Source organism: Symphalangus syndactylus, chromosome X, assembly GCF_028878055.3.
Source record: "Symphalangus syndactylus isolate Jambi chromosome X, NHGRI_mSymSyn1-v2.1_pri, whole genome shotgun sequence".
NCBI classification, from domain to species: Eukaryota; Metazoa; Chordata; class Mammalia; order Primates; family Hylobatidae; genus Symphalangus; species Symphalangus syndactylus.
The window spans coordinates 112,580,672-112,604,416 of record NC_072447.2 but is presented as its reverse complement, the minus strand read 5'-3'; the positions used below and the strand labels follow the sequence as shown (position 1 = coordinate 112,604,416).

Genomic DNA, 23,745 nt, shown 5'->3' with positions numbered 1-23,745 from the left:
TACTAAAAGAATCTGAACCCCATGGTCAATTTTCAGCCTGCTGTTTTGTTCATCAATGAGAAAGGAAGGGTGTGGTTGCCATCAATCTGCCAGCTTCATTGCTGAAAAACATTTTCCTTTGAATCTGTCTGGGGGAATTATTCTCAGGCATACCTTTTTGTGTAGAGAATAGGCAGGGCATTCTAAAGAAGTATTTTCAAAATGCCCATTTTCAATCCACCACTGGCTTCCCTTCCTGATTTAGCCTCTTGGTTTGAGCTCATTTAATAATTTTCTGTATATACAGGCCTTTGGACAGTGTGTGTATAAATTTTCATTTTAGGGAAACTTCACAGAAACACTTGTGATGAAAATGACACTAACTTGTTATTTCCCTAGAAATAAAGCATTAATGAAATGTCAGGGCATTGACTCTAGGAAGGCTATACGTATTACCACTCTGCTGTGGTGCCACTGATATTTGAAATACAAACTCTTTATGTTTATTTATTAGAGTCATAATTATATAATCTAGAGTTGTTAACATATATAATGTATGATCCTCTATTTCTATTTTAGAAACCTTAACATTAATGTATTTTTTATTTCAAGTTGACTCAAATTCTTTTTGGAAGTAGGCTGAGTACAGATTGAAAATCTAATAAGATACCAGACTCAATATTATCAGGAGCACCTATTAATGCTCCTAATATCAATTTATCATCTCAACATGAAACTTCACCATGACTCTTAAAGGTCTATGGCAATCACTGAAACTGTTCATTTGTATTTGCTGCTCTTTATGAAAGAAATTACAGCCTACTGCGATATTTTCAAATGTGGAAATATTCACAATAGTTTCAAGATGGTCAAGGGATTTAAATCAACATATTGAAAATTTGTTAAACAAGTAAGTACAGTGAGTGCCTGGAAAATTCAACTGAGTTTTCCACTACTCTAAACACAAATAAAAGCAATCTTGTATGCTTCTCTTATAGTGACCAAGCTCCTTATTATGTGCTTTCCTATTTTCCTCAGGTCCACATTCACCAGTCAGCTATGCTAACATCAAGAGAAGATCTCACAGCTCTAAGTGGAGGCCCTATGTCCAGAGGTCTCCCAGACTCAAAGACTTTTCCTCCACCAACAGCGTGTTTTACTTGTCTTACCTGGCTGTCCTGGCAGACCTGGGTCTCCTTTGCGCCCTCCTGCACCATCAAAGCCAGGGAGTCCATTGCGTCCAGGATCTCCTGGAGGGCCAGTTGGACCTACAGGAAAAGAAATGAGGTATTCAAATATGAGTAGAATATTTTCACATCTGGACAGATCTAGGAGACATAAGGTTCTCGAGACACTGAATTCACAATTTGGTTTTGTCTTAAATCCAGAAAAAAGAAGAGATAACTCAAGTCCAGGACCAAAGAAGCCAACAAGGATTTAGCTTTAGTTTTAAGTAATCCATTTGCTTCTGGGATGCTTTTAATGGCATTGTGTTCTCTTTGTTTTCAGAATCAGACAAGAATGTAAGTCCCAACTTTTGTTTTCTGTTCCACCATAAGTTACTGCCAGATATACTTTGTTTTTGATAAGACTGTCACTTGATCACTTAATAAGAGCAAAAGACTGAAGTTAGTTCTAGCTTTCTTTTATAATGATTAATGAAAGTTGGCTATAAGCATAGAGTCAAATGGCCAGCTAGACACCAGTTAGTTTAAAAGACAAGGGGCTTCACAGTGGGAAACTGATAGCCCACCAAATCAGCCTTCAATCTTTCTGCTGGATGATGTACAGAAAGCACCAGATCTTAAATGCATTTTCATTTCATTATAAATTTTTTAACATTAACTAGTTGTTCAAATTGGAACAGCCAGAGGGGCTAACAGTAACCTGACATAGTCGAAAAGAAATTCAACCATGAGAAATCAACACTTTCAAGAAAAAAGAAAATGGAACTTGTGGTGATCTGGTATTCTACTAGTTGCTTAGACTCCTATTGTCAGAGACAACCTCTGACATGTAAAAGGAGAACTAGGGAAATGTTCTCCAATGAATAAGCCTTAAAAGAATGATCTGTATAGGAGTGGTGAGAGCGGGCATCCTTGTCTTGTGCCATTTTCAAAGGGAATGCTTCCAGCTTTTGCCCATTCAGTATGATACTGGCTGTGGGTTTGTCATAAATAGGTCTTATTATTTTGAGATCTGTTCCATCAATACCTACTTTATTGAGAGTTTTTAGCATGAAGGGCTGTTGAATTTTGTCGAAGGCCTTTTCTACATCTATTGAGATAATCATGTGTTTTTTGTCATTGGTTATGTTCATGTGATGAGTTCCGTCTATTAATTTGCGTATGTTGAACCAGCTTTGCATGCCAGCGATGAAGCCGACTTAATCGTGGTGGATAAGCTTTTTGATGTGCTGCTGGATTTGGTTTGCCAGTATTTCCTTGAGGATTTTCGCATTGATGTTCATCAGGGACATTGGATGGAAATTTTCTTTTTTTGTTGTGTCTCTGCCAGATTTTGGTATCAGGATGATGCTGGCCTCATAAAATTAGTTAGGGAGGAGTCCCTCTTTTTCTATCATTTGGAATAGTTTCAGAAGGAATGGTACCAGCTCCACTTTGTACCTCTGGCAGAATTCGGCTGTGAAGCCATCTGGTCCTGGACTTTTTTTGGGTGGTAGGCTATTAATTACTGCCTCAATTTCAGAACTTTTTATTGGCCTATTCAAGGATTTGACTTCTTCCTGGTTTAGTCTTGCAAGGGGGTATGTGTCCAGGAATTTATCCATTTCTTCTAGATTTTCTAGTTTATTTGGGTAGAGGTGTTTATAGTATTCTCTGATGGTAGTTTGTATTTCTGTGGGATCAGTGGTGATACCCCCTTTATCATTTTTTATTGTGTCTATTTGATTCTTCTCTCTTTTTTTCTTTATTAGTTTTGCTATCAATTTTGTTGATCTTTTCAAAAAACCAGCTCCTGGATTCATTGATTGTTTGAAGGGTTTTTTGTGTCTCTATCTCCTTCACTTCTGCTCTGATCTTAGTTATTTCTTGCCTTCTGCTAGTTTTTGAATTTGTTTGTTCTTGCTTCTCTAGTTCTTTTAATTTTGATATAAGGGTATTGATTTTAGATCTTTCCTGCTTTCTCCTGTGGGCATTTAGTGCTATAAGTTTCCCTCTAAACACTGCTTTAGCTGTGTCCCAGAGATTCTGGTACATTGTGTCTTTGTCCTCATTGGTTTCAAAGAACTTATTTACTTCTGCCTTAATTTCGTTATTTACCCAGTAGTCATTCAGGAGCATGTGGTACAGTTTCCATGTAGTTGTGCGGTTTTGAGTGAGTTTCTTAATCCTGAGTTCACTCCTATTCAACATAGTATTGGAAGTTCTGGCTAGGGCAATCAAGCAAGATGAAGAAATAATGGGTATTCGATTAGGAAAAGAGTAAGCCAAGTTGTCTCTGTTTGCAGATGACATGATTCTACATTTAGAAAACCTCATTGTCTCAGCCCAAAATCTCCTTAAGCTGATAAGCGACTTCAGCAAAGTCTCAGGATATAAAATCAATGTGCAAAAATCACAAGCATTCCTATACACCAATAATAGACAAACAGAGAGCCAAATCATGAGTGAACTCCCATTCACAATTGCTACAAAGAGAATAAAATACCTAGGAATACAATTTACAAGGGATGTGAAGGACCTCTTCAGGGAGAACTACAAACCACTGCTCAAGGAAGTAAGAGAGGGCACAAACAAATGGAAAAATATTCCATGCTCATGGATAGGAAGAATCAATATCGTGAAAATGGCCATACTGCCCAAAGTAATTTATAGATTCAATGCTATCCCCATCAAGCTACTATTGACTTTCTTTAAAGAATTAGAAAAAAAACTACTTTAAATTTCATATGGAATTAAAAAAAGAGCCCATATAAACAAGACAATCATAAGCAAAAAGAATAAACCTGGAGGCATCACGCTACCTGACGTCAAACTATACTGCAAGGCTACAGTAACCAAAACAGCATGGTACTGGTACCAAAACAGATATATAGACCAATGGAACAGAACAGAGGCCTCAGAAATAATGCCACCCATCTACAACCATCTGATATTTGGCAAACCTGACAAAAACAAGCAATGGGGAAAGGATTTCATATTCAAATGGTGTTGGGAAAACTGGCTAGCCATACACGGAAAATTGAAACTGGACCCCTTCCTTACACCTTATACAAAAATTAACTCAAGATAAATTAAAGACTTAAATGTAAGAGCTAAAACCATAAAAATCCTAGAAGAAAACCTAGGCAATACTATTCAGGACATAGGCATGGACAAATACTTCATGACTAAAACACCAAAAGCAATGGCAACAAAAGCCAAAATTGACAAATGGGATCTAATTAAACTAAGGAGCTTCTGCACAGCAAAAGAAACTATCGTCAGTTTGAACAGGCAACCTACAGAATGGGAGAAAATTTTGGCAATATATCCATCTGACAAAGGGCTAATATCCAGAATCTACAAGGAACTTAAACAAATTTACAAGAAAAAAACAACCACAACCCCATCAAAAAGTGGGCAAAGGATATAAACAGACACTTCTCAAAAGAAGACATTTATAAGGCCAACAAACATATGAAAAAAGCTCATCATCTCTGATCACTAGAGAAATGCAAATCAAAACCACAGTGAGATACTATCTCACACCAGTTAGAATGGTGATCATTAAAAAGTCAGGAAACAACAGATGCTGGAGAGGATGTGGAGAAATAGGAATGCTTTTCCACTGTTTGTGGGAGTGTAAATTAGTTCAACCATTGTGGAAGACAGTGTGGCAATTCCTCAAGGATCTAGAACTAGAAATATCATTTGACCCAGCAATCCCATTTTGGTATATACCCAAAGGATTATAAATTATTCTACTCTAAAGACACATGCCCATGTATGTTTATTGCAGCCCTGTTCACAATAGTAAAGACTTGGAACCAATCCAAATGCCTATTAATGATAGGCTGGATAAAGAAAATGTGGCACATACACACCATGGAATACTATGCATCCATGAAAAATGATGAGTTCATGTCCTTTGCAGGGACAAAACCATCATTCTCAGCAAACTAATACAGGAACAGAAAACCAAACATGGCATGTTTTCACTCATAAGTAGGAGTTGAACAATGAGAACACACAGACACAGGGAGGGGCCCATCACACACCAGGGCCTGTCAGGGGGTGGGGGGTTAGAGGAGGGATAGCATTAGGAGAAATACCTAATGTAGATGATGGGTTGATAGGTGCAGCAAACCACCATGGCACATATATACCTATGTAACAAACTTGTACATTCTGCACATGTATCCCAGAAATTAAAAGTATAATAATAATAATAATAAAGATGATCTGCATTGGTACCTGGTAATCCTTGAGGTCCTTGGGGTCCTGGTAGACCTTTTAACCCAGGCTGGCCAGGGATTCCTGGAGGACCAGCATCTCCTTTGATTATGATACTCTGTCCTGAAGGACCAGGTAATCCAGGAGGACCTATGAGGCAAAACACACAAATTTGAAGGGAAAGAGAAAGGTTACAAGAAATGGAAGTCAAAGTGACCTAAGTTCAGGACAAAAATTGGTGTGAAAGAAACCAGTTTTTGAATTGCTGCCATATCTAACAGAAATCTGTTTAGGAAAACTAAAAATTGAAAAATAATTTTCTTAGGGTCAGTGTAAAAATTAGGCATATCATCTCTATTTTCAAACCTTGAATATTACTCAGTTACTACAAAGTCTTATCCATCTTTGTTCAAATCTGTGAACACTGGTGTCAGGGGAAGACAATTTTATTCCCTTACACATCCATTCTGACTCCAACATCATTTGCAGTTTTTGCTTGCTGTGCTTGTCAAGGGACCCTTTGATCTAGTAGGGGAATTTAGCAGATTACTTATTTCTCAATTTATAAGAAAAATCTATAAGCGTCTTAGGAAAAAGAACTATTTTAATATCGAAAATATTATTAAAAATTCATATGTGACTTGCTCTTGTGATCTGTTCAATTGAATTTGGGGAAGTTAGTATAGAAGCTAACGTCAAAGAAGCATTTTTGTCGATCCTGCATCTACCTTAACTTTAAAAGGTCTGCTATTAATATTATGTTAATAAAATAGAGAATTTAAGAGATTAGTAAATAAAGGCAGAGCCTTGTTTATTTTCCTTCAGTTGTTGGGGACTTAGCCTCCGATGGTCTGGCTGAAAGACAGAATGAAAACTTTCAAATTCTTTGAAGCATCTAAGTATCAGGTATAACTATCTTCAGGAATAAGTCTTACCTGGAGGACCAATAAGTCCCGGTTCCCCCTCAGGGCCAGCTGATCCAGGTACTCCACTGGGTCCTTTCATGCCTGTACAGAAGGTACATACAGTTGCATGGCAAAGCAACAGGGCTACAACCTTTACTCAGTCAAATCAGAAAATGGCTATCTTGTCCCAGAGGAGTTTAACATAAAGGGAAACCACAATAATCCCTTCAAATACCTGGGAATCCTGGAACACCAGGGAGACCAGGATCTCCTTTCATTCCATTGAGACCCGGCCGGCCAGGATTACCCTGAATAAATAAAATCATTAATGTTACAAAAAAATTGCAGCAAGGGGAGGAAGGGGAGTGAGGGCATAAGAATTGCACAGTGGTATATAGCACTGTTTCTAGAGTCAAACTTCCAAGACTGTAATCTCAATTTTGCCTTATATTAGTTTGTGTGAATTGAGTTGATTATTTAACCTCCTTGATTCATAGTCTTCTCACCTCAAATTTGGAGAAAACAACAGTATTTACTTCATAGGGTTGTGGTGAGAATTAAATGAGACAGTTCATATTGTTAAAATATGCCCCTGGCTGACAGACAAAATGAACTTCCCATGGCTAACTGAGGTGCGCAAAGTTAAAACACAACCAACTGGCTGTGGCTGGGTAAGGGAAATGTCACATACCTTATGTTCTTGGAAAGATGTTGTAAAAGTGTCACAGGATCTCCCTTTCTACAATCGAGTCAAACCACTGCGAAGATAAACTGTGGCTTGAACACACTCCCTGCCCGCTGGCCATTTGAAAGAAACATCTGGCAGACTTCTGGCTTTGGTTTTGGAAATCACCTGATCAGGGCTCAAGTATTTCAATCAATCAGAACTGACAAGTCTGACTCCTTCATTTGCATAAGTGGACCTGATTGAGAACATGGGTGAGAACTTTCCCTATTTAAGCCAAATCCTCCCTTTGTTCTTCAGAGATCACACTTTTGCTTGTACTGAAAGCTGTGCCTTCCCAATCCGCAGATTACTTTTTACAGAAAATAAAGCTCTTCCTTTTTCTCCTGTAGATCTCACTGTCTTTTGCTAACAATATTAAGTGCTTAGAAGACTGGTGTGTGGTGTGTACTTAATGAAAGGTAACTATTATTTTATTCTTTCTTTTCTATAGAGATAGGATCTCACTATGATGCCCAGGCTGGCCTCAAACTCCTAGGCTCAAACAATCATCCCCCCTCAGCCACCCAACTACAGGAAGAATATAGAATAGCAAGATCATATAGGAGGCTATTGCTCTACTTCAAGTGCAGGACAACGAAGCTTATATTAGTAAGAATGAAGGAGAGACAAGGCTGGAGCATCTTATTATGGAATAATATTAAAAAGTGCTAAAAAATAGTTGGAGGGAAGTACCTATCAGAAAAACATCAAATCCAGCTTGAAGGGGCTTCCAAATCTGAACAATGAGAGCATCGAAATAAGTAATGATAGTTTAGAAATTGTAAATTAGTGGAAAACATGGGAAAAAATGAGTCCAAAATGATAAGAAATGCATAAGTAAACCAGAGAGAAGGGAGGGCTCTTGCTTACAGTAGGACTGACTAGTATATGTGGAGGTAGTGCTAGAGTTGAAACAACATCATTTTGCCACTATCCCACTAGAGATTGGTTGAGGCAAAATCATTAATAGATGTTAAATCTAAGGGAAATTTTTGATGAGTATTGGTATATTTGCACTATCTCAATGTGCCTTCCTACAGTTTTATTAGTTGCAAGGAAAAACCTAATGATACAGTGGAGAAACCGAGCAACAACTGGACTGGATGATCAAAGCTAAAATCATAAATAAGAGGCAGATAGACATCATGGACCTCCTTATTGGTTAGCCTGAGAAGGACACAGAATCACTTATGTAGTATTCCAGCTGGGGGTGCATAACCTGAATCTAATTATGAATAAACATCAGACAAAAAAGGGATATTCTATTTAAAAATGGGGGTGGTGGTACAATTTTTTTAAAATGTCGAGGTCATGAAAAAAAGAAAATAGACTTAGGAACTGTTCCAGATTAAAGAAGGCTAAAGAGACATGACAATTAAATGCAAAACATGACTTGGCCTGGATCCTGTACTGGAAGAAGAAATGCTAAGAACATTATTAGGTCATTGGACCCAACTGGAATATGAAAGATAGAAATTAATGTATATCTATGTTAAATTTTCTGAAGTTAATAAGTGTACTGTGGTTATATAATTTAAAAAAATTTAGAGACAGGGTCTTGCTGTGTTGTCCAGGCTCGTCTCAAATTCCTGGCCTCAAGCAAACCTCCTGCCCCACCCTCTCAAGTTGCTGGGATTACAGGCTGCAGCCAAGACATTTGGTAAGAATTTTATAAAATATAAACAATCCCATAGCTTTTTATTGTCATCTTATAATAACACATGAGAATATTTTTAATCTTAAGAAATCTGCATTAAAATATTTAGTGGTAAAGGGGTATAGCAGGTGAAACTTATTCTTAATTGTTTCTGGAAATATGCATATTTATAGGGAGTGAGTAGAGAATGAGTAAACACAAGTACATTTTTAAGTCTAGGTAACTGGAAGACTAGTGATGGCATGGGGAAAAAGATTAGATTTCGAAAAGCTTTAAGGACCACTACTTTAAATATTTTTTTTCTGCCATAAAGCAGTCTTCAGAATTAAAAGACAGTCCAGACTGTGTTGACTGCCAAATCCACCAGCAATCATCTCGACCGAATGGAGGCAGTTTTGAGAACCCATAAAGAGGAATGTGACTCTCTGCTCTGGGTCACTCAAACCAACATAGAAAGCACATGAGTGGATATGCTATTATTCTCTTTTTATAGGTGAAGACAGAAACCCAGTGTCTGTTTTCCTCATAGATACAAAGCAGAAGTGTGCAGGGGAGCTGACATTTGACCCTAACTTTATCTAATTTCAAAGCCTAAAAGATTCCTCTATTCACCATAATTACTTCTCTATGGGTGGATTAATCTATATGCAATGTTCTAATATGCATGTCTCCTTTGCATAAATTTGCTTTCACTGAAATGAAGGCTACTCAAATCCAAATATGCATACCAAAGACTCCAGGTGAAGTATCTTTTCTGGAACTCTGACTATAATACAGCAAAGTCCCTTTAGGAGACTATAGGAAACCTGCCTTCTACTGTCTTTTTAATTCACCAGTGAGCCACACATAGAACCTTCTCTAGTGAGTGTTAATTAAAATGATGCAGCTTAGAATTCACATTTTGAATACAAACACCCACATTCTTCTCTCTTCAGAGATCTACTCCCATTTCCTACCTGGAGTCCTGGTGGTCCGTGATCTCCTTTCAAACCAGGCAAGCCAGGTAGCCCAGGTTGGCCTGGGTTTCCCTTCTCTCCTTTAATACCTCCATTTCCAGGGAGACCCGGAGGACCTTCTGGACCTGGTAGACCTTAATAATCCACAGCAAATGACGACATTTCAGTATAGTGCAAGAGTAGCATAAAAGTCAGGCTTTTATAATATCAGTCATCTTCCTATTAGTTTGCAGAATAAAACCCAGACAACATTAAAATATCTAGACCTATGCTGATTCCCTTTCTAATATAAATTGGACTGGATTCTTTTTGTTATGAATACTGATTTGCAGACTCTTTTAGTTTACATTTTATTATATATTAAATTCAATAAAATAACATCTAAAGAAAAAGACTCATGGCTTAACAATGTGTGGCTCTGTAATCCTTAACAAAGAGTTTGACTTAAAGTTAAATTAAACAGAAACTGTAGGGCATTTTCTCAAATTGGAGCATGCATCAGAATCAACTAGAGGGCTTGTTAAAACAGATTCCTGGGCCCACCCCGAGTTTTGGATTCAGTAAGACGGAGGAGACTGGTCTGAAGGTAGTGAGTTATCTCAATTGACTGTTAGTTATAGATTGAACTCCTTGTTCAACTCTTTCCTCCCTTCTCGTTACTGCACTTGACCAGTCTTAAGAATAAATAATTTAGAAAAAAGAGACTTAGGAGAGGCCCAATAATTTGCATTCTAACAAGCGCTTTGTGGAAGCTAAAGCTGCTAGTTCCAGGACCACACTTTAAGGATCACTGCTGAAGGGCAATCAGAAATTCAAGCCATGTCTCATTGTGATTAAAATCAAATTGCTTTATTTGTAAGTAGTTACATTTATTCAGCTTTTATTACTATGCAATACAGGTAGTAATTTAAGCAAACTAATTTCATTTTAGTGATATGCTTGATACATAGGAATTTTTTTAAATGTTAGAAATTTATTGAATCAATAAAGTACTTTAAAATTCATTTTTAAAATGTTTTCATATTCTTTACATTTTAAATATTTTTAAAAAAAAATGAATTCTGTATGTATCTTGTGAATAAACAAAATAATTTAAAACAGGATTTTGCTTAGCAGTTTTACTTATGCTGTGTTTTTAATTTGTTTTTCTGAATAAAGGTATCAGGTCCATTAAGCAACCAGGGAGATCTTATCATTGGCCAAGTCTTTTGTGACCAGGTGGCAAATAGGTGCTACTTGCTTGCAGAGTGTTCAGTGGCTGAGGCTGAGACTAAGTAATCCTGCCTTAAGAAAATAATTACAAAACCCTAAATAATGAACAGCCAATAGTTAGCATTTACACCTTCTCTCCTCTGGTCATTTCAGATTTTATTGATTTCAACAAAAACTGAAGATATGTAGGGATTATTTTTTGAGGAACTATAATAGGCACTTGTTATGAATTTAGAATAGAGTTCATTCTTACTTATGGACAAAGGGTTGTCTTTTTAATCTAAAATAAAATTCAGACTTTAGTTCCCTTTCCAATACTCTTAAGATTCAGAATCAATGGCAAAACACTAACAAGGCAGAATGACACCATGATTAAGAACACTGGACTTTGGAGCTAGAATGCTGGGTTACAAATCCAGATCCATTAGTTATTAGCTGTTTGACTTCAGTAAGATTATTAATCTCCTTGGCTTCAATTTCTTCTTCTATAAAATGGAATTAAGAATAGCACCTACTTTAGCAGGTTGTTCCAAGGATTAAATGAGATACCATGTAAAAATTACTTAGCACAGTGCCTGGTATATAGTAGAAGCTATGGAAGGACTTTTTAAAATTATTATTATTTTCTTTATTAGTAAAATTGAAGATAAAAATGTATCTTAAAATATGAGCATCTTTTTAATCTTTCAGGTATTTCTATGTAATTTCATAATATAACATGACTCTATCTGGCATATGAGAAAGAGGAAGGAGATTTACAATAGTACAACAATTGTTTTACATTTAAACAATCTAACTCACATAGTCACCCTAGCCTGGCAACCAGTCAACACAGAAATTCCCTTCTCAATCATAATGAAAAGGTTTAGTACATTGTACATTTGAATAAAAAAAAAAGAACGTCAGTGCTCTAAGCAAACTTGTCAATTTAATCCACAATGTATGATTTGCACTAGAAATTAAGTAGCAAATCAGCAAATTATGAAAAATAAATAAACTGTGAATCAACCTGATAACAATAACAAAGTAAGATGGGGAAAAAAGGGTGCAGGAAATCAACATGGCACATGGATACATATGTAACAAACCTGCACATTCTGCACATGTACCCTAAAACCCTAAAGTATAAAAAAAAAAAAAAGATGGGGAAAAAAGAAACCTTATATGACCCTCTACTCCATTTTAAAAGTTATCAGAACACTGTATCATCTGAAATAACCTAGGGCACTGCACTTTTGGAAATTAAACAAAAAATGGGAAACTTGCATGTTAATTTAGACCTGATGTTTAGAGTCCTTCAAATTATGAGTTATTAATTACATAAAGAACATATGTTTTATTTTTAACAGTATTCAATAGTATATCTCTGCCATCACTGAAAATAGCCATAAATACACAGATCAGGGCAATCTGAGAAAACAAAATTTTGAGAAAATAAAATCAATATTTAGAGATTACAAATAGGTCATATGCTTGCCTAAATATTTTAATGCAGTCTTGAAGGTAAAAATAAGTGTATTTCCATTTAAAATTCAACATGTCTTTATGTACTGATTACTTATTATAAACAATTGCAAACACAAAGAACCTAACGTCATTTGAAACTTAATTATAATCAGGTCACATTACCTGCATCAAAATGTTAAAACCCCAGCTTGAGGATAACAGCACTCTTCAATGACTTCTGAATTATAGCAAAAAATTGCATTTCTCTTATCACACACACAAAGCATTAAAAAAAAAAAAAAAAAGAATTGACCAGTGAAGAGTCTAACCTTGAAAACCTGGGAAGATCAGAGTTCACCAAAGCCCAAAGATCGATGTTAGCAGTATCAGACATCACACAGTACAAAATAAGATTATGAGTTAGAAGTGGTTCACATTATAGTACAAGTTAAAACAATAATGTTCTTTGCCAGCATTTCTTATACTTACAGCATAATCAGTATGCAAACAGAACCATACAGAAGTATAGAGAGCCAAACTTTTTCAAATAGAGCTTATTCTAAAGGATAAGCTGTTGGTCTTCGTTAATCCAGAAAATAGAAAACTCTACTGAAGACATCATGTTAACACTGCTACCGTGGCTTTCCAAAAATTAGCTTCTCAAAACATTAAAGTTGGCTAGATAGTACCATTTCACCAACAGCCTTCAAATTCCTTTAGCAAAGGGGTATTTTGGATTAATGCTGAAATTTATCTTGGCTTGTGTTATCTTTTAATAAAAACACCAGGTGCCAATTTCTTGATATGCTCAGACTGCTTCAGGAAGATACAGTTGACTTTAAAGGCCTCATTGGCAATAAATATAAAGATCATGGGTGACAGAATAGAAAAATCAAAACATGAATATACAATGGCCATTACCAACTGTACTGTTGTTTGTATTTGAAAAGCATTTCATGAAGCCACATTCTGATTTTTTTCATAATTCCCCAGGAGGCTTTCCTATTACTATTTATTGAATTATTATTATTATTTGGATAGAGTCTCACTCTGTCGCCTAGGCTGGAGTGCAATGGTGTGATCTCAGCTCACTGCAACCTCCATCTTCTGGGTTCTAGAGATTCTCCTGGCTCAGCCTCCCGAGCAGCCGGGATTACAGGCACCCACCATCACGCCTGGCAAATTTTCTTATTTTTAGTAGAAACGGGGTCTTACCATGTTGGTCAGGCTGGTCTTGAATTCCTGACCTCAAGTGATCCACCCACCTCGGCCTCCCAAAGTGCTGGGATTACAGGCGTGAGCCACCATGCCTGGCCTATTATTATTATTATTATTATTATTATTATAGTACTTGCAATAAGTTACTTAAGGAGAAAAAGCCAATATATATTTGTACACCATTGAATACAAAAATAAAGACTCAACTTTTCCAAGATATGAAGACTATTAGCGAAAGGGTACTTGAAAATGTTTTGGCATGCAATATCCCACCCCAAACCACAGAAAATATCATATTTACTCTATTATTATTCAATGCACATATTAAGACAGGCTATTCACTATTAAAAGAAGGATCATTAAATAAAAAGATTAAAAGCCTACAAATAGAGCACCCCTTGGTTAGTGTTAATTGACTATAAACACAATTTTCTTTTCTTACAAGTCTTGCTATGATTTATAAGCACCAAATGTTAGCAGAGAGAATAAATTGTGCCAGAGCAATGAATCCTAGGAGTTAGAAGACCTAGGATCTATTTTTGACTCTGCTACTTAATAACTATAAGACTTTGGGCAATTCAATCTTTCTGAGTATGGTTTTTTACCTGTATAATGGGAATAGTGGTATCTGCCCTAACCTCCCTCACAGGAATGTTTTAAAGATCAAATTCAAGTTTTAAAATACTCGCCTAATGTCTGCTATGTGCAAGGTGCTACAGGAAACACAAAGATGAGCAAGATTCAAACTCTGCCCTTAAGACGTTTACAATAAAAGTACATTATATGATGTAAATTGTGGCATGCCATATAAATAGAAAACATTATCATTATCTCCTAATAAAACTTTCAAAGCATTTGATACTTTGAAATTCAGAAAGCTAAATATTGGCTTCTGTTTGTTTAAATTGTTTCTAAATCACAGACAGCAAATTAACTCAAGACAATACTTAGAGCAGAGTCTGGCCACAAAATTAGTTAAACAAATTAGAATTCCCACCTAAGACAATTCAGAGTTTGAGTAAAGACATTTTATATGTGTGTTTGATATAGAGGGACCAATAACAAGAACTCTCAGAAAAATATTTCATTGAAATATGACATTTCAGCCTGAGTAATTAGCAAGGAAAACTTTGGATCATATCATAGCAAAACTTCTAAGACTCTATTTTAAAAGGTAACATTTTAATGAGCTATATGCCAAGTCAATTTTTTTTGTATGAGGCTCACAATCCATTATTTTTCAACTATGTAACAAAGTTAAACTGAAAAAGGAAACAAAACAAAAACCTAAAATATTGTCCATAAGTAGTAATTACTTAAGGTATACTGATGAATTGACTGGTATATTTTAAATTCAGTTTTCACTTAAGGTTGTAGTCTTGCAAAGAAGAAAAGATCACAGAGACCAAGTTCCAACAACTATGCAATTTAGAGCACATTTGGTAAATAAGAAATTGTTAAATTTCTTTTAAAGGAATGTGGCTACTTTTCTTTTTCTTCTTTGACTATATTATAGTAACTCAGAAGATAGAAATCTAGCTAACAGTAGAGTTTAGCAGTAACCAAAGCAGCAAAATTCTATGTAGGTCAGATAAGGTGGGACTCAACATTACTTCAAAGTAACCCGCTAGTCTTTGCTTTATCTTAGTGATAGTTAAATAGTATGCACTGTCTTACTCTTTTCGATGACATCATTTAAGAAGAACATAAGAAGCAATGTGGTTGATGGAGCTTTGGAGGTAACAGAAAACAAGAAAGTGGATGTAGCGAACAGTCTGCTCCCTATAGAATAGACACCTAATTGATCACTGGGGAGCCTTAAGTCAGAGTCCCAGTTATGCCAGTAACTAACAGTATTACCTTGAGCAAGTTTCTTAACCTCTTTGGGCCTCAATTTTTTCATATGTGACAAAGACTCCTTGACCAAACTTTAGACAGGCTCCTCTCAGCCCTCCTCTCAATTAGGCCTCATCTTTGGGCCGACTTTTTGGCCTTCCAAATGTATTTACATCAATAATCCTGCTAAATCGGTTTAGAGAGAGTCCCTTCACCCTTGATATCTTAACAAGTTCCTCATCTCCCATCTTTGATGTCTAAATCCTTGGCCTGTTTCTGGCAAAAATCCTGTTGGGCCAGTTTAACAAGAACCCACTGCTCTCTACCCTTGATGTCTCCTCTTAGTAATTTTCCATTACTGGCCCTCTCACTCTGCTCCTTGGCTATAAATAATCACTTTTCTTTGCTGTATTTGAAGTTGAGCTCAGTCTCTCTCCTACTGCAATAGTTTCTACTCTACTGCAATAGTCCTGAATAAAATCTGTTTTGTGGATAATTTCTCCTCGCCATAGGTAAAACTTAGGTCCCTTCTATATCTGACATTCTATGGTTCTATGAAATAATGAGTTTGCGGTGGAGTAAGAAACTAGAGAAGCAATTCAGGTAGAAACAAATGGCTTCCTAAAAACAATCTTGAAAAATTATGTTTTTTTAATTTTATAAGATGAAAAAAATGTCCTGCCATTCTCAACAGCCAGATATCATGGGGTATACTATTATCTCTTTTAATTCTTTCTTAAAAATTTGAAAAGGACTATTTATTTTGAATAACAATAAATACATTCAAATATTTGTGGCTCTTTTTACTGCTAATTAGGTAAACAAACATCTTTCACTAAGAATCAGCAATTTTCCATTGGGTAGCTCTTGGTAATTGTTCTTTGGTGTGTACTGTTTACATATGTATAATGAAAATAAGATTAACAACCTTGTAATCTGTGCTGGTTGCACTGATTTTTTTTTCTCTGTGCCTATTAGTCTCGCCCAGGCTGGCGTGCAGTGGTGCGATCTCAGCTCACTGCAACCTCCACCTCCCAGGTTCAAGCAATTCTCCTTTCTCAGCCTCCCTAGTAGCTGGGACTACAGGCGCACACCAACACGCCTGGATAATTTTTATATTTTTAGTAGAGATGGGGTTTCACTATATTGGTCAGGCGAGTCTTGAACTCCTGATCTCAGGTGATCCACCCGCCTTGGCCTCCCAAAGTGCTGGGATTACAGGCATGAGCCATGGTGCCCAGCCCTATTAGTCCATTTTTAACAGCAGTAGAATTAAGAACTTTGTGACAACCCAAAATGTGAAGGTGGGATAGTTTGAAAACCTGCAAAAGATATGGCAAGTTAAGAATTACATATTTTCAGGATCTGATAATACATATTATTGTTTAAAAAAAGAATGTCCTTTTGAAAGATAGTTCAATTCGTTTGCATTAACAGATATAAATTAAACATAAGAAACAGACTCAAAAGAAAGGTAAAATATATAAGGCTGTTTTGGGTACTACAGATTTTCAACTGAAAATGACACAAATATATGAATTTTTAAGTGTTAAATTAGTTTTCCTAGTTAGGTAATTTTGGGTCTTTCCAACAGACAGAAACACTGGGTTCTACAAGTTCCTAAAAACTTAAAGAGATAAGCCACTATGTAAGAATTGAATTGGCACATATGCTCTTAAAATACACTCAAACACTTGAAAACATTAGGTACAGGTATATAAGTTTCAAACTTCATGCAGTTACTACTTTGGAGTTAAGGAGCTAACCTGTAGGACCTGGATAGGGATCAAAGTTCACCAAGGCCCAATGTCATCATTAACAAAAAGGAAAAATATCAAAACTGTTAGAAATATCAAGAAACTAAAAAGCATTACACTAAATACTTTCAAGTTAAAATTTATTTCAATAAAAGAATACTCTGAAAGTTCATATCCATGCATCTGTATATAAACCAAATTATCACCACTTAGTGACAAAACTAAAATGAAAACAGCACACTGTGGCATATTTTTAAAGGCCAAAAGTCATTGTTATCATAATCATTACTATGAGCTCAGACTAAGAATAATCAATTCTAAGAGCAATGGGATTTACAACTCAGTTTTAATTTATAGTTTATGAAATAAATTGAGACGTCACAAAAACTCATCAGTTGTGCATTCTTCTAACTACTTTTGTTATTATTTCTTTAAAAATGTAATTTTTAGGACATCTTTGTGACTAATGGCTTCATACCGACAAATTTCAAAGTAATGTTCAACAGTGAGCTCATTACTCATTCATTACTAGTAAGAATGAATAACCACAGTGATGATTAAAATATAAAAAAGATAATAGTTTGGTTTATTTGAATTACTGCATGCAAAACCAAGCAAGATACTTGCTTCAGTTCTTTACATTACATGCAAGAGAGTTAACATGGCTGAGGAGATTTTCACTGGTTTTCTTCAGTAGTATACAAACATAAAACCTTAAACAACACTTTCCATCAGATTATGTCAGATCAGATAAAATTTGGTTTTGAAAATGATCCTCTGAACACAGTATGTGATCCCATTTAATTCGTGTTTAGAACATCTTATTAAAATGAATTCCAATCACTTTAGATTTTACTGTAATATAAATAACATTTTTCATTTTGAAATGCACTTATATAATGTCAGAGACTTTCAAAGAATAAAAGGACATTTACTTCCAAGTTTTCAGTGACCAGAAATATAAAATTTGAATATCAAGTCTCAAAATCTGTTCATAACCTATTACCAGTGACTAGGCTCAGCGACATTAATCAAGGATGAAAACGAGCATTTCCAAAATTAGTGAAATGAAATGACACAGCACAGATACAAAATGAAAAGGTGAACATTGGATGCAAAACTGAGACTACTAGAGCAGTGAACACAAGACAAATGAGGTATAGACATGAGGTTGGTATGAAGAGATCACTAGTCAATTTGATCATGCTGTGATGTTGGAGATAAATTTGATTGCCTAGTTCCTATGGAAGATAAATTTTTTAATTGTGCCTGGTGAGATTTGCTGAACACATGACAGAACCAAAGCAATACTTCTGGTATGGACCACAAGCATCTATTGGGTGATCACTAAAATGATTTCTGTGATGACATGCTGAGAAGCTCACATTTAAAAATGCAGATGGCATTTTGCTGACAGGTTAACAGTATAGTTTTACCTTTTAGTAACAAGACTAGTAAAACTACCATTTCATCTATTCCCCCAAATTGTTTTACTTCCTCTATATAAATGATAAAATGCATTACTAAAGAAAATTATTAGAACCATGGAAATAGATGGAGTTAGCTATGAACCAAGCTATTTACTTGTAAGAAGTTATTACATCACAAATTTTAAAGTCTTTTTTTTAACATCCTACAATGCACCGGAAAAATCCTAAAGTCTTAAAGACTGAATAACCTGCCAGCAAAATGAAATACATGGACTAATAAATAGACCATTCTCCTACCACTCACGGACATACCTGGTCTCCCAGGAGGACCTTGGGGCCCAGGGTTGCCTTTAGGTCCTTCCAGAGCTGGACCCGGAGAACCAGGAGGGCCTGGGGGACCCTGCACACCAGGGAAACCGTGAAAGCCTGGTTCACCCTTTGGACCTGGAAGGCCAGGATTTCCTGGAATCCCAGGTAATCCTCCATCACCCTTTTGGCCTATGAAAGTAAAGTATAATTAGGGGATAAATTAAATAATACTGAGTTACAGGCTTGCCTATAAGGTTAGCTATTCATACACATTAGGGCAATTAATAGAATTCACAAGAGTCATTTCTATCTCCTACCAAATCCCAAATCTACCCAGAAAACCATCCTTCTTATTAAATATATGCATTTGTTAGCAGAAGTATTTATTAGAGTATATATAGAAATGTAGAAATAATAACAGCTTTCATCCTAAAAGGTATCCTTTGTGTTAAGACAGAACAATGATACATCACCAATAGCTGTGAGGAAAAAAAGTATAAAGTATCTTCAAAAATAGTTTCAAGATGGCTGGAGAAAATTTCTAAAACAAATATTTTGAGTCTAATTTTGAGACTGATGAAAGATATGGCTCTTCAATGGTTGTTTTGTGTCCCCGAAGACCATTCTACCCAATATTTATAATCACTGTCTAGCAAAATTGTTCTCAACATTTTTTCTCTACCTCTGACACTTTTAAGAGCAATATAACAGTGGCACATTAAAGTAAAAATTTCCATGTTGGTATCATGGGAAGGATATCTATCTGACTTTCCAGGAGATATGTGTATGGTTTGAGAAAAGTCTCCATAAAATGGCCAGTCATCATTTCAGAACATAAACATACATGTCTGTATGTACACTCAGTCCTTCTACTATTTGGTGCTTACAGTAAGAGTAAGCACAAAAGAGGGAGGGTAGATGTGTGCGTGCACACACACATCTACCCAAATATGCAAAACATATATTAAGACTGAAATTTCCAGAAACATTTTTATTATTGGTGTATATTTCTACAGACTTTTCTTATCTTCCTGCAATTTTGCCTTCTTTCTTATTTCCTCAGCACTTATTTATGAATTTAATGAAGAGATATCTACATGTAAATTTCCTTAAGGATACATTTTTATTTAACACAACTCCTTAAACTAAGTTGCTAAATAATAAATGTTTTAACGTTAACACTAGGTTTGAGTTTTCTGGGTTCTTACATGCATTTGATGATAGTAAAAGGTGGAGGTGGAAAAATAGATGTATTTGGAAATAATCTCATTTTATTATAGATTGATTTAGCATGTTTTATTAAGGTTTACCAGAAAGTCCTGGAAGTCCAGGGGGTCCTGGGTTTCCAAAGCCTGGTTGACCTGTCACAGTACAAAACAAAACAAAAAAAACTCAAGTGGATAATACAAACTGAAACAAGGCCAAATTATTTTTAGATCATTGACGTTTTCATTAGGTGCAGCAATGTATATTATATGAAACATGCAGAAGATTTATTTCCAACATAGAACTACAATTCTAACATGAGAAAATAATGTAAACATATATTCTATTTGTGATGAATGTTAAATATATCTATATGCTTATAAGAAAAAATATAAATGAAATATAGATTGCATAGTAAACCACAGAGAAATTTGCAAAAGCCAGGTAACTTCTTTTTGATATGAAAAATTAGACAAGAAAAGATACGGGGTTTTTTATAAGAGGCAACTTGATCGAGATACATGAGCTATATATTCTCAGGATGAAGAGGAAAACGGTAACTAGGAAAAGGGGAAAGTGTGTGGTAGCTTAGTAAGAAAGAAGATACAATTTCACCGTGGGTAATAAAAAGGCAAGTTAAATTCAACACGGAGAAAATTAGAAAAATTGGAAAAATGAAAAAATACAACACCTGGTTCACCCTTCTGTCCAGCTGGTCCAGGTATACCATCTTGACCAGGTTTGCCTTTTTCACCTGGAGGCCCAGGTTGCCCAGGATGACCTCCACCACCTAAAAAATTGAGTACAGCAGGTTACACCCAGTTTTCCAATTTCCAACTCCCTTTTACTTCCATATGCTCCCTTCTTTATCCAAAAGAAACAAGGTGCTTTTGAGACACTCCTTTGGATCACAAAATGTTATAAAAATATGAAGGAGGATAATGAAAATAAGGAATAGTCATTCAGCATCTAAAACCTTTCAGTTCTTCATTTTAATATAGTTTCAGAATATCTAAGACAGTAAGGTGTGAAGGGTGGTGGGGAGAATTATAGGCCTCATATGGGGCCAAGAGAAGTTATTTACTTTAGAAATCAATAAACAAACTTACTTACTACAGCCTGCCATTCTAAAAGAATCAAAGCTTCTATTCTAGGACACTTGAATTAACGCTCCCTGGAAAAAGTGGGCCTAGAAAATAAGGTCACATATGATAATTTTAAGTCCTTTTTTTTTTTTTTTTCGAGGGTCTTGCTTTGTCACCCAGGCTGGAGTTCAGTGTTGCAATCTTGGCTCACTGCAACCTCCACCCCTTGGGTTCAAGCACTTCTCGTGCCTCAACCTCCCAAGTAGCTGGGATTACAGGAGCCCACCCCCATGCCCGGCTAATATTTTGTATTTTTAATAGAAATGGCGTATCACCATGTTGACCAAGCTAGTCTCAAGCTCCTGACCCCAAGTGATCCTCCCACCTCGGCCTCCCAAAATGTTGGGATTATAGGCGTGAGCCACTGTGCCCAGCCAATTTTAAGTACTTTTTATTAAAAGTTATTCATTCTGTACCTCATATGCAGTGTTAAGTGAATGAACACTATATTTCCTTGTGTTGAAAATGTTCACAGCTGAACATGATTTGACTTTCCCAAACTTAATATGATAAGCATTAGTTTTATAAAACAGCAAACTCTTATTTTTCATGCTTACCTACAGGACCAGGTTCTCCTGGAAGGCCAGGGTTCCCAGGAGGGCCACTAATACCTTTTGGTCCAGGAGGGCCTGGGGTTCCTAGAGTAAAGAGCTCAATTTAAAAATGAAAGAGAAACTGCATTGCTTTAAGAGCTACAATTCAAACTTACAATTTATAGTGCTAGCATAGAAACAGTGAAGAACAAAAAGAAACCCAAAGGATGCTGGTGTTTGCTGGCTATTTTTAATAATAATTTTATGTTTTTAATCATTTATCCTTAAGTCGGCATTATTATATATTCATAAACAAAAAAATAACTACCACCATATTATACTGGTAGGATTTGTAGTACTCCATTATATGAATATACCATAATTTAAAAAATCCATTCCTCTTGCTGGACTTTTGGTTATTGACAGGTTTTAGTTATTACAAATATCCACTTTCCTATTTATAAAAACCTGTTTTATTTCCAGCTTTTATCTATTATAAATAAAGCTGCTATGAGTATTTCTTCACAGGTCTTTTTGTAGACCACTGCCTTAATTTATCTTATGTATATAACAAGAAGTGGAATTGCTGGGTCAAAGAGTAGGTATATGTTGTGTTTTATTTAAAAACTGCCAAACCATTTCACACTCAGAACAACGTGGAAATTCCAGTTGTTCCAGATCCTTGCACAATCTTTGTGAAGATATCAGTTGCTGTAATAATAGACATTCTGGTAGGTATGTAGAGCTACCTCATTGTGGTTTTAATTTGCATTTCTCTGACGGCTAATGACATCGATCACCTTTTCATGTGATTATTGGCCACTTGTATATCTTCTTTCGTGAAGTATCTGTTCAAAGTTTTCTCCATTTTTCAAAATTGGATAATACGTCTTGTTATTATTGAGTTACTGAAGTTTCTTACATATCCTAGATATCAGTAATTTGTCAGGTATGTTTTGCAAATATTTTCTCCTTGTCTGTGGCTTTTGTATTCATTTTCCTAGCGGTGTCTTCTGATAAAAAGAGTTTAAAAATTTAAATCTAATCTATCAATTTTTTTCTTTTACAGTTACTGCTTTTTGTATCCTAAGAAAATCTGCCTATCCCAAGTCATGGAAATATCTATCTATGTTTTCCTCCAAAAGCATTATGGTTTTAGCTTTTATGTTCAGACTAAGATCTATTAAAAACATTTTTTTTTCTGTATCATGTAATGTATGAATTAAGTTTCGTTTTTTCCCCATATGAATATCTAGATGTTTCAGGGCCATTTGTCGAAGAGAATTTGCTTTCTCTAAAAAATTTATTTGATACCTTTATCAAAAGTCAATGTATTGTATATTAGTCTTTTTATCCTCCATATTCTGTTTCATTGATCTATTTCTCAATCCTTATCAAGTACCACACATTTTTTTTTCTTTTTGTAATGGAGTTTCACCCTGTTGCCCAGGCTGGATTGCAGTGGTGCGATCTCGGCTCACTGCAACCTCCGCCTCCTGGGTTCAAGCGATTGTCTTGCCTCAGCCTCCTGAGTAGCTAGGACTACAGGTGCATGCCACCATGCCTGGCTAATTTCTGTAATTTTAGTAGAGACAGGGTTTCACCATATTGGCCAGGCCAGTCTCGAACTCCTGACCTCGTGATCTGCCTGCCTCAGCCTCACAAAGTGCTGGGATTACAGGCGTGAGCCACTGCGCCTGGCCTCGTTTTCAATATTGTTTTGGATATTCTATGTCCCTTTCATTTCCATATACATTTTAGAATCCATTTGTCAATGGTTACCAAATAAAGGTTGTTGGGTTAAACTGGAATCACTTTGAATCTATGAATGACTTTAGAGGCAACTGGCATCTTTTTTTTATTTTAAGTTCTGGGGTACATGTACAGGATGTGCAGGTTTGTTACATAGGTAAATGTGTGTCATGGTGGTTTGCTGTACCTATCAAACCATCACCTAATAATTAAGCCCAGCATGCTATTTTTCCTGATGCTTTCCATCCCCCGACCCACACACCCTGCTCCACAGGCCA

General features: G+C 35.8%; 1 protein-coding gene across 3 annotated transcripts in view; it reads right to left on the bottom strand.

The window, feature by feature from the left end:
* The window catches only part of COL4A5 (collagen type IV alpha 5 chain), a 261,295-nt gene that overhangs the window by 12,077 nt on the left and 225,473 nt on the right, over positions 1-23,745 (bottom strand). For 2 of the 3 annotated variants that reach the window (XM_055267730.2, XM_063635302.1), the window contains 9 exons: positions 21,740-21,820; positions 20,729-20,827; positions 20,142-20,192; positions 18,835-19,020; positions 9,624-9,757; positions 6,519-6,591; positions 6,314-6,385; positions 5,400-5,528; positions 1,149-1,247 (listed from right to left, as the gene is read on the bottom strand). In XM_055267730.2, the coding sequence (XP_055123705.1) occupies positions 1,149-1,247; positions 5,400-5,528; positions 6,314-6,385; positions 6,519-6,591; positions 9,624-9,757; positions 18,835-19,020; positions 20,142-20,192; positions 20,729-20,827; positions 21,740-21,820 (924 nt within the window). Of the gene's footprint in view, positions 1-1,148; positions 1,248-5,399; positions 5,529-6,313; positions 6,386-6,518; positions 6,592-9,623; positions 9,758-12,610; positions 12,620-17,101; positions 17,111-18,834; positions 19,021-20,141; positions 20,193-20,728; positions 20,828-21,739; positions 21,821-23,745 lie in introns of all 3 variants that reach the window. The other variant, XM_055267729.2, reaches the window with a different exon arrangement.